The sequence below is a fragment of the Lampris incognitus genome, chromosome 4, assembly GCF_029633865.1.
Source record: "Lampris incognitus isolate fLamInc1 chromosome 4, fLamInc1.hap2, whole genome shotgun sequence".
NCBI lineage: Eukaryota > Metazoa > Chordata > Actinopteri > Lampriformes > Lampridae > Lampris > Lampris incognitus.
Genome location: NC_079214.1, coordinates 22,909,786 through 22,922,179, shown reverse-complemented (window position 1 = coordinate 22,922,179; position 12,394 = coordinate 22,909,786). Strand labels below are relative to the sequence as shown.

The window sequence follows — 12,394 nt, the reverse complement described above, 5'->3', positions numbered from 1 at the left end:
TTTTCATGGTTTTGAGTAACACCTCTGGTAAAACAAGTTTGAAAGTTAGCTCTAACTTCTTCTCCATTTCAAAATGCTCCCCCCACATCGCTTTCACATATACACACAAACACATACACAGACACTCCTAAGCTTCCCGTCCAGATTACTGTTTTTCCCCTGATGCGTTTTCTGGTGACAGGTGGTTTGGAAAAAGCAGTTGGAGTGTTTGTACCTCTTTACCACCCAACTTAAGTCCTAGGTTTTTATTGGGTCACCTTTGGTGTGAAAACGTCTCACAGAATCCTAGCATTCACACAATCAACATGTTGCACATGTTGGTGTGAAAGAGGCTTTAGAAAGATGAGGGCTGGAGAAAAAGATACAGGCACAGTGGATGTGCACTGACATGAATTTGATGGGTGGTGGATGATGGACTGAAGTAGAGATGGCCTATTTCCATCAGTCCCGCTGAAGGAAGTCTGAGAGACAAATTGCAGTGGCAGGGAGGTAGAGACGGTTTATCACAAAAAACTTCCAACTCCTGCGTTTACTTGACCGTCATCATTATGTCTCTATTACGTATCGTATGTTTTTAAATCGTCTTTTCTCTCTGTCTTTAAACTTTTTGATTCTACACAACATCACACTCCTTAGGAATTAAACGAATCCATCAATATGAGGATAACCAATCACCTTTTATTATCAAAGAACTGGCTGAAATTTAGAACAAGTCGAAAAGAGTGAGATAATCTTACTCCCTCATCCTAAAATAATCTCCATCTCACCAAAGCCTTTGAAGTGCATTTTTTAAATTTCACTGGTCAGAAATGCTTATCAGGTGTATTTACCAGTTTTTTTTTAAGCATTTATAGGATATCCTCACTCGCTAGTGTAAACCACAGGTGGCGCTGTTTCAGAAAATATAGATGGTGCTGAAAATGTTCTGCTCTGTATCAGTTGAAGGACTCTGGCCGCTCTCAGATGGTCAGCCAGTGAGGGAGGAGGCTTTCTGCTGGGCCAAGGGGAGGGGGGGCCATTGTATGAAGAAGGTACCCCAGATCCCATCTATCCTTAACCCTACTTTTTTTTCCCCAGGGGCAAGAGACATGACCCCATAAGATTCGCCTAAGAAGCTACTGCAGAAATTGCAAACAGCACTTTCCCCTTAGCGCTTTGGACAGAACTGTACCAGATAGAAAAGGAACCTTGCTTTTAGTGGGATTCAAATATTTTTTCAAACTGAGGTCTAACAATAGCTACATCTTGGAATTGAACGGACTGTGTATATTTGCAACATATACCTGTGCACATGCTGGCAATTACTAGAAAGCTTGTGAAAAAGATGTACCATGCACTTCCATGCCTTTCTGTGAAAATATAAGCTACAAGCTCACACGTCACACAGCGCCTTTAGCTGGGTCCTTGTAATGTCTCTGAAAGAATATTTTTTAACACAGGTTCAGGTTGGAAACTGTAAGGCTTTTTCACCCCTAACCCATTCCATCTCATTCAACCAAGAGTGAGCAAGAGATGGAGGGAGAGAGAGAGTGAAAGATGGAGCTAGGGAGCATTTCAGGGCACTGCCGTAAACTGGGCTCCCAAACCTTTTTATGACTGCTGAGCAAAGTGGATTTGGGACGGAGGTAACAGCCCATACTTATCAAGCAGACAACCTCATTTTCTAGACCCAACCTCCCTGCTCCCCCTTTTTCACTGCTCGTCTGGTGCTGTGGTCCCTATTTTTCAAAGCCAAACAGGAATGGGGGACATCCACACCACTAGGCCCAGCTAGATTAGACTTCCCTCATTATAATGTGCTTTCTACCCCCCTACCTTCTACCCACAGGTACTCGCTTCATCTCTACATTAAGATGTCAACCATTTGTTGGCTTGTGTGTTTCCTTCCATTACAAATATGAGCCTCTATTTTATTCTAATTAGTTTAACATTGGCAAATGGTGCCGTGCATTCATTTGAATCTGTGCCATATTGTGAATATGTATTAGATGCGCACAGAATCCTTTTTTTTTTTCTTGTGTGTGTTTGTTCATCTCCTTTGCTCTTAACAGCGAGAGCAGGATGACACAAAGTTCAGTGTGACGTTCTACCCACATCTTGCAGATGTGTGGTAGGAAATGCACGGCTGAGTTTTCTGTTTTTCAGTAGAATGCATGCTCTGTCTGTAGGCATTTCTTAGGGATCTCTAGGCTTGAAATTTAAAAGTGGGAACATTCCTTGCTGCTGCCGAAGTGTAAACTTTTCCTTGTCTTCAAGCAAAAAGTTATAGCCAGCTTCTTTTCAAAAGAAAATGTGTGCCCAATGTTGTCAACTTCATGTCAACATCCAAATCTTGTATGTAGATCTGTTTGTTTTTGTTTTTTCGCTGGGACATTTGTCCTGTCCTACTCATTTGGTGTGCCTGTCTTATCGTCTGCTGTTCCCTCCTTGAAATCCTCAGAATGGGAGATGGCAGGACACAGACTGCTAATATACACACTATCTCTCTGGGTCTGTTCTGCTCAGCCAGTTGACACATACCGCTTTGCCTCAAATCCCAGTGCAGAGGCTTGAGTTCAAATGCCTGCCGTCTCATCTCTCCGACCCATTTCCTGTCTCTAGTACTTTCCTCAAAGAGGTGCTTTACAAAAATTTCTTGATAAAAGCTCAACCAGACAGAACACCCCCCCCCCTCCTTATTATATCAAATGTTAGGGTGGTTGGAGTCAAGTCCGTCAGAAAAAAAAAGTGGTTCTCATCTCCCTCAACACCTGCTGTCTATAGCCTTGAACAAGACTCGTAACACCAGTGACTGTTCCAGTAGTCTGTGGTGGTACCGAGGCCTGGGCAATATCATTAATATTTTAAAAACTTTTGGCGATATCTGGTATGTGCCTCGATATTACTGCATTTTCTCTGAAATGGCCAAGCAGAGTTATTTATTTATTAAAATGTCCCCCCCCCTTTTCACCCCAATTGTACCCGTCCAATTACCCCACTCCTCTGAGCTGCCCCGGTTGCTGCTGCCTTCCCTCTGCCGATCTGGGGAGGGCTGCAGACTACCACGTCTCCTCCAATACATGTGGAGTCACAAGCTGCTGATTTTCACCTGACAGTGCGGAGTTTCGCCAGGGGGATGTAGCACGTGGGAGGATCATGCTATTCACTAGCTACTCCTCCCCCCTGAACAGGCACCCCGACCGACCAGAGGAGGCGCTAGTGCAGCAACCAGGACACGTACCCACATCCGGCTTCCCACCCGCAGACATGGCCAATTGACCTTTCGCAAAGTACCGCCCCAGAACGGTGCTTGTCCAATCCTACCTTAGCAATGGTCCGTCAAGCTTTCAAACACACAACAAAATGCTGAATCGGTGTGCCTATGGGATCTGCAAATCGGATACTAGATATCTGAAAAGTTGGGAGGGGGTGTAATTTTCTTTCCCTTCCCAAAACCCAGAACGCAAGAAGCGCAATGTCGGCAATAGATTTCGCAGTATAGCAGACCCCATGGCCAGCTTAATCCATCCAAAATCAACAAAAATACCTGTCTGCTCCAAGCTAAGCTTGCTACTAGTTATTATTGATAGCTAATACAGCTAACGTATTATTACTGTTACTTTTACCGACACAATGCGCTGATTTCTTCCTTCATGTTTTGGTGTTTTCCGGCTACTTCCTGGATAGTTCTGAAATGCTTGATGGGCATAGCAACAGTAACTAAGGGGGGCGGGACTTTGCGAAAGGCCAATTGTGTCTGTAGGGACACCCAACCAAGCCGGAGGTAACACCGGGATTCGAATCGGCAAGCCCCATGTTCGTAGGCAACGGAATAGACTGCTACACTGCCCGGATGCCCCCCCCCCTTTTTTTTTTTAAAGAAGAATAAACATGATTTCAGACTAATTGGCCGTTATTAAATGCAATCAGATGCAAAATGAAGTAAACACATAACACGTACTGGCACAAAGGGAGGGAAAACATGTTTACAAACAAGAACAACAATTTTCTGATAGTAGTTCTCAAACTTGAATGTACTGTTTGGAAGTGCTTCCTGTGGAAAGAATTTACGACTTGGTAAATGATATCCAGAGTTGATGGTCTTCAAATCAAACAATGACGACTTCTAACATTATCTCTTTATATGTTGTGGGCATAACGCTCCATTAGCAGCCATAATACTGAGCAGTCCTCTGTGTGTCTCTGAAATGCTGCCAAAAATGTCACTGGTGGAAAATCTTTGAATGTCAATGTGACTTGCCTCCTGGCTGCCTGATAGGCTGCATTATGCTGTTGTTATTCATAAAAAGGGCAAATAACACTACATAGTGTTTTCTGGATATCTTTTACAATGCAGCCTATTGGAAAGCTCTTCCTTAGCTTGACAAGATGGAGGTCTGACCACACAAGAATTAGTACTCTACCATCTCTTTCATATGCGACTACTGCAATTGACCCAGTCTTCAGGAAACTCAATTGGCTACAAGAGCCCCACGATATTGCACATATATCTTAAATAAACTAAATTTTACCCAGCCCAAGTTGTACCAAGCATCTCCCAGGCACGGGTATGTTCTGTATATTGACGTTGAAGTACGGTGTTGCTAGGAAAGTGCATGTGAACTTAAATTTTTTTTTTTTTATCCATTTTCACTTACCCAATGCACACTTTCTAATGTTTAAAAATTTAATCTTCCTGTGTCAAAAATTGAAAGCAGGAGCTTTTATGTTCTGGAGGCTTGTCTTTGCATATGTTTATAGGCTAAAAGAATTGGGTTCTTTTTATTTTGTCAGACGTTTCACCTTCTTTTCATCTTCCTCCTCCAGTGTTGACCCCTTATTGATCAAAAAGTGTTTTATTTTTCTGTTGAGAGAGTGCATTTTTCTTTCTGGGTAAATCTACATACAGTGGTGCTTGAAAGTTTGTGAACCCTTTAGAATTTTCTATATTTCTGCATAAAAATATGACCTAAAACATCATTCCATTTTCAAACAATTCCTAAAAGTAGATAAAGAGAACCCAATTAAACAAATGAGACTAAAATATTATATTTGGTCATTTATTTATTGAGGAAAATGATCCAATATTGCGCATCTGTGAGTGGCAAAAGTATGTGAACCTCCAGGATTAGCAGTTAATGTGAAGGTGAAATTAGGGTCAGGTGTTTTCAATCAATGGGATGACAATCAGGTGTGAGTGGGCGCCCTGTTTTATTTAAAGAACAGGGATCTACCAAAGTCTGATCTTCACAGCACATGTTTGTGGAAGTGTATCATGGCAAGAACAAAGGAGATTGCTGAGGACCTCAGAAAAAACATTGTTGATGCTCATCAGGCTGGAAAAGGTTACAAAACGATCTCTGAAGAGTTTGGACTCCACCAATCCACAGTCAGACAGATTGTGTACAAATGGAGGAAATTCAAGACCATTGTTACCCTCCCCAGGAGTGGTCGACCATCAAAGATCACTCCAAAAGCAAGGCGTGTAATAGTCGGCCAGGTCACAAAGGAACCCAGGGTAACTTCTAAGCAACTAAAGGCCTCTCTCACATTGGCTAATGTTCATGAGTCCACCACCAGGTGAACACTGAACAACAATGATGTGCATGGCAGGGTTGCAAGGAGAAAGCCACTGCTCTCCAAAAACAACATTGCTTCCTGTCTGCAGTCTACTAAAGATCACATGGACAAGCCAGAAGGCTATTGGAAAAATGTTTTGTAGATGGATGAGACCAAAATAGAACTTTTTGGTTTAAATGAGAAGTGTTATGTTTGGAGAAAGGAAAACACTGCATTCCAGCATAAGAACCGTATCCCATCTGTGAAACATGGTGGTAGTAGTATCATGGTTTGGGCCTGTTTTGCTGCATCTGGGCCAGGGTGGTTTGCCATCATTGATGGACAATGAATTCTGAATTATACCAGCGAATTCTTAAGGAAATGGACGTGAAGCGAGCATTTCATGTGAGGAAACCCACCAACATCCCAGAGTTGAAGCTGTTCTGTATGGAGGAATGGGCTAAAATTCTTCCAAGCTGATGTGCAGGACTGATTAACAGTCGCCAGAAACGTTTGGTTGCACTTATTGCTACAGAACGGGGGTGTCACACCAGATACTGACAGCAAAGGTTCACATACTTTTGCCACCCACAGATATGAATATTGGATCATTTTCTTCAATAAACGACCAGGTATAATATTTTTGTGTCATTTGTTTAATTGGGTTCTTTATCTACTTTTAGGACTTGTTTGAAAATCTGATGATGTTTTAGGTCATATTTATGCAGAAATATAGGAAATTCTAAAGGGTTCACAAACTTTCAAGCACCACTGTAGGATTATCCAAAATTAACTTGGTAAAAATGCTTAGGGGCCAAATTTAGAGGACTGTATTGTTATTTGTGCTTTGTTATTCCTAAGGAGGCAACCGTGTGTGTGTGTGGGGGGGGGGGTATGCGTTAAAAATGCTATAGGTGCTCTCACTCATTACACCTTATTATCTCAAGTCACCGTGGGCTAGTTTATTAAACATGAAACTAACCTCATCCTTGGCTAAATTTTTAATCAAGGTCTCCACTCAAAAACCATGTTAATCCAGGACTAGATTCAGGGCACAATCTGTCTGTAAAACATAATGATTGGTGCTTCATGATTCCTAATTACACATGGTTCCAAAAGACCGAAAGCTCACCATGGAATGGAGAGCTTGTTGGTGTTTGGAACATAATTTCCAAATACTGCTTTGAGTTTGCATTATTTCTGTGAAAGAGGCTTTGCTCTACTTGCTGCACACACATCTGCCCTTATACATGAAGGAATATCTTTCATGTCTTTATGTCTTTACTTCTTCCAGAGACAGTTAGTGTTGCAGGGGTTTTGAAGTGGCTATGTGATGAATGGTGAGCTGTAGCTATCTTGTCTGTCTGTCTCTTTGTTTATGTCCGTTCAGTACCACTTAAGCATCGCTTTAGTTTTGTGGTCCAGTGGTTAGCACGGTTACCTCACAGCAAGAAGGTCCTGGGTTCGAACCCCAGGCCATCCCAGGTCCTTTCTGTGTGGAGTTTGCATGTTCTCCCCGTGTCTGTGTGTGTTTCTTCCGGGTGCTCTGGTTTCCTGCCACCATCAAAAAGACATGCTGTTAAGGTTAATAGTCCTGTCTGTGCCCCTGACCAAGGCAATGGAAAGAAGAACTGGAGTTTGTCCCTGAGCACTGCAGCTGCCCACTGATTTTATACAATAGGATGGGTTAAATGCAGAGACCAAATTTCGTTATAATCTGTACAATGACAGAAATAAAGTGTCTTTCTTCTTGATGGGAGATAAATGATACTCTGTGTGAGTGGATTAGAGTGTGTGCAGGTAAACATAAAGCCACTTTTGTAACCCTTATCACCACCCATACTATCCTCCATGTCTCTGGCTTACCCTGCTTTGCTGACAGGGATTGTTGTGTCTACCCTCCAAAGCAGATGGTCAGTCTCTTTGGCTTAAAGCAGAGCTGAAGTTGAGCCGTCTTCCTACTGCTTCTACCCGGGGGAAAAATGCTGCTAAAGACAGGCTCATTTGGCACCGGTGGGATGCTGCAGGAGCTGCAGGCCTCCTCAGATGGAGGGTGGGTTAAGACAGTTTTTTTGGCTAGGTATACATCGAAGATTTAGGCCTGCAAGCCATGCCCCGCCCTCCCTCCGACTGTTTCAACAGCAGCAGCAGCAGCAGCAGCGTAAAGCAGAGATGAAAGCATGCCATGGTGCCCCCGGCCTGCAAGAGCGACACTTTCCCCCGCCCCTTTTGCGCTCTCTCCATCTGTCGCACACACTTCCAGTGAGCGACACTTAGTGGTGTTGTCAGCCTGTCCAATATACATATTACACTTGAAACCGTCGGATTTCTTGATTTCCAAATATCAGTCAATGCTGCAGTTTAACTGAGGTGGAGACCACTCGCTACTGAGCATTGTGACTGAGAATGTGCTGTGCCTCATTAGGATACATGATATTTCTTTTACTTCTCTTTCCGCGCTCCACTAATTTGCTTCCACATTCAATTCAGCCCGAGGGGTTTTGCAAACAAAATGTCTAAGCACTTCAAATTAGTTAGGAAAAAAGTGAGCGAGAGATAGTATGTTGATGTCTCTGCCTCAGAAAATTCAAGGCACTGGGTAGCCCTTGATTTCTGTTTGACTGCGCCTAGCCCACAGCTGTAAATTATTTGCAATCACTGGAGTTAAACCATGCTCGGCTTTGAAATTTACCCGCTGTATCATCCTATAAAAAGGGTTCAGTAACATCAGTGATAGAAATAGGCTGCTAGATTCTCCTCTCAGTGCAAGGGGCCTTGACTAATGAGGCCAACCTGCACGCTGCACAGAGGACGACGACAAAGAGGGGCTTATGTCTAACCCTGGCTATTCAGACTTGTTGAGGCCACACGAACTGCTGTTAGTGTCTGACATTTATTACCCATCATTGAAGCGGTAATGGAACCAACTCAGATGACTTGTCTTGTAGGCTGTTTGCTCAGTTGTTTGTTCTTCTGTGTTTATTCTCCACATTTAAGGGGAGCAGCAGTATTACCTTTGAAATGGATACTGTGCATACCATTACTTCTCTTTGGATCTCACGCTAGGGATTTCGTGGCCCGAGAGAAAAAAATGACCCCCCTACTAGTTAAATAGCTGAACCAGAGATATAGTCTCTCTGTTTCTCCTTCTTCTATTCTTTCTTTCTCTCTCTCTCTGCTCTCTTTTCCTCATGAGATGTGCCATTTCCTTGGAACAGAGCAGGCATATTTTAAACTGCATTTAACACTCTTCCACTTATTTCACTCCATTCCTTGCATTATTAAAATACCTTCATACCCCCTTAATTATTCCTGCATCTCTCGTCCATTCCAGCAGAACTGATAATTGGTGTTATTTATCTAAACAATACCACTATGTGACTCTTGGGCTGGGAGCACTTGAATAATGGATGAGGACAAATGCAAAGCAATGGCACTTATTCCTACTTTGGTGCTGTTGATGTCAGTACAATTTACCATTTACTATTGCGTAAAAGAAATGGCAACTGTGTTTCAGTGTGTTAATTCTTGCTCTGAATCATGATATTTCCTTTATGACAAAGCAGGAGATAATATTCACTGGTTAGGGTGCCTGGGCTAGGTTAAATTTGTCGATTCCTTCAGTCAAATTCCAGTGGGCCTCGTGGTTTCATAATGAAAAGCCTCTCTGAATATTTGGGCTGGACTGAACACATAGACTGAGAAAAGAGAATGAATAAAAAGTTATTCTGCTTTTTTGATCGTTTTAACGAGTATTTTGACTGCGTGGATTCCTTTGAAGGGCTGCTCTCACTTGAGGCCGACGGCATATTTGTGTTGGTATCTTTTAATAGAATGAGTTTTGAAAGGTACTGCTGATGCTGTTTATTCTCCTTCAAAGTATCCTCAAAGATTTGACGTAGCAATTACTTGTCAAAATCCCACTATAGGAGTCTTTAACATTTTAAAACCACTTGTGTATCAAACTACTGTTGGGGTCTAATCTATATAAATTAGACCACTATTGTGGTCTAATCTAATCGGTCTTTTGTGAGTGGTTAGGGATACCCAGGTTGACTTCTGTCCCCTCTCTGTTGCCCCTTCAGGTACGACAGTGCAGCCCTTCAGTCCCTTCTGGTTCACGGTGGAGCCCCAGGACACGCTGGCAGTGCGGGGTTCCCCTGCATTGCTCAACTGCTCAGCCCACAGCGACGCGACCACACCAGTGCGGGTGGAGTGGAAGAAGGATGGCACTTTCATGAGCCTGGTTTCGGATGAGAGGAGGCGGGTGCTACCCGACGGCTCACTGCTAATCACTCAGGTGGTCCATTCTAAGCACAACAAGCCTGACGAGGGCACCTACCAGTGTGTGGCCACTATTGACAACCTGGGATTCATCTCTAGCCGTACAGCGCGGCTGTCTGTGGCAGGTAAGGGCCGGAAGGCGGACCAATCTAACCAGGACATAAACTTATCCACACAAATTTGAATATAGTCTGTAGTACTTAAAAGCAACTAAGAACAGGCATCCAGGTAGCATAGCAGTCTATTCCATTGCCTACCAACACGGAGCTTGCTGGTTTGAATCCCCATGTTACCTCTGGCTTGGTCGGGGATGCCTACAGACACAGTTGGCCGTGTCTGATGGTGGGAAGCTTGATGTGGGTATATGTGTCCTGGTCGCTGCACTAGCGCCTCCTCTGCTAGGTCAGGGTGCCTGTTCGGGGGGGGGGGAACTGGGGGGAATAGTGTGATCCTCCCATGCGTTATGTCTCCCTGGTGAAACTCCTCACGACCAGGTGAAAAGAAGCAGCTGGCGACTTCACATGTATTGAAGGAGGCATGTGGTAGTCTGCAGCCTTCCCTGGATCGGCAGAGGGGGTGGCGCAGTGACCGGGATGGCTCAGAAGAGTGGGGTAATTGGCCGGGAACAACTGGGAGGAAAAAGGGGGAAAATCCCAAAAAAAAAAGAGGCAACTAGGAAAACACATTGTTTTCCTCGTAAAGCTTGTTAGGAAAGACACATGTGGTACTTTTAATCGGTGGTCCTTAGTTTTCATTGTTTTCACCAAAAGATGGGGAGATAAGTCAACACAGAAATGTTAAAAATAAGCTGAAAGTGTGTGACAGCAGTAAGAGTGGAAAGGATAATATATATTAAGAGAGTACACTGCATATGGATTGAAGGTTAGGGAAAAATACAGTTTGATATTATAGTACTTTTAATAACTATTTTCAGTGAATGGGCTATTGTGTGATGCATCAGCAAACTGACATAATCGGAAAAATCTTTTTACAGAGCTTTTCTTTTACGGTCTTAGATGGAAGCCTCCTTTTTAAGAAACGGAGGTTTGATGTAATAGTGAACTGCTGTCAAGAAATTATAAAAGGTTCAGTCCAAAACCACGTTTCCATCAGTCACATAATCCCCGCCATTCCAACAAAAAAAAAAAACCTACTGCAAGTGCACACCCACTATCTGTATCTTTGAAAAGCTTTTCTATTTCTTTTACCATATTTACTGTTTTTACCCTCCCCCCTTCTTCTTCTTTTGGTTCTTTGACAGATTTTCTTTTCTGTTCTATAAGCCTTGGCATCTGGTCTCACACACCAGATAAATGCATGCCGCAAACCAGAACAGTGCATGCAAAAGGGTCTTTTCTCCCAGGCCCACACTGTGACCTTTTTCTGTCGGGAGCCGTGAGTGACATGGGATTATTAGGTGCTTGGAGTGGAGTTGCACCCTGAAATTTAATTTGCAGCCAGAGGAACAGCAAAATGCAGTTACTGAGTACATCCCCCTCAGTGCTTCTCTGCCAGGTGGAAAGGCACTGGAGAGATGCTTCTTGTTGACAATATGACAGGCAAGTAAAAGCCTTTCAGTTACCGAGTACCTGCGGGAAGTAACATTCCTATGTCTTTGTCAAAACCTTTGGAATCACAAGCTAATGAGCTTGCAAACCGTCAGCGTAGAAGAAGGAAAGATCCTTGTGTCGAGCACCTTGATATTTCGTCTCCATCTGTATAGCCAGCCATAGTCACTGCCTATTGCAGTGCTGCATTTTGGGGCTTTGCTCAAATGCAGGAATTTTAGGCTGAAATGAATTCCCTAGCAATTTTATCAATTTGGCACTGCGAGAGTATACCCTTGACATACCTAAGATTCGATTTTTGTTCAACAGCCTTTGTACAAATTTGGGTAGAATTTTTATGGTGGGAAAGTAGAAAATTTGTGTTAGACTGCATGCTCATGTGTGTATAGCCTATACTTTCCACAGCCCATCCTTTATCATAAAGCCTGACCTCACAATAACCATGGGAAATCGTCTAACCTTAAGGTCTTTCAGTACATCAATATCAAGAAACGGCTCACCAGAGCACATGCTTCCAGTGGTTTCACCGTGTATGTGTGTGTGCACGCATAAAAGAGACAGCTGGGGCGACCAGGTAGCATTAGTGGTCTATTCCATTGCCTACCAACATGGGGATCGCTGGTTCGAATCCCCGTGTTACCTCCGGCTTGGTCGGGCGTACCCAGGGCTCTAAATTAACTTTTTTCCTCAGTGTCCCACAACTGTCCCGAATTCTACTTTGTATTGTCCTGGATATAACCAACAGTGTCCCAAATTTTAATTCTTGTCCTCGCCCCCCCAATTATGCAGAATACATATAATTTGATCCTTTTTTTGTCACTTAATCATCACACCATGGACTCTGGTCCACCATATAAGTTTAAAACACATATTCTTTTATTAAACATATGAATATTAGTTTCGGGAGTTTCGGGAGTCGGCAGTCATTTCAGGAGTCGGCAGTATTGGGGCTTGCATCAGGGGGCTGTTTATTCAACCACCTCAGCATTTCTTTCTACTTCTTC

The 12,394-nt window shown here is 43.3% G+C and overlaps 1 protein-coding gene across 1 annotated transcript in view; it reads left to right on the top strand.

Annotated features, from left to right (window-relative positions):
• The window catches only part of neo1a (neogenin 1a), a 232,067-nt gene that overhangs the window by 61,159 nt on the left and 158,514 nt on the right, over positions 1–12,394 (top strand). The window contains exon 2 of the mRNA XM_056278452.1: positions 9,624–9,947. Coding sequence (XP_056134427.1) covers positions 9,624–9,947 — 324 coding nt within the window. The remainder of the gene's footprint in view (positions 1–9,623; positions 9,948–12,394) is intronic.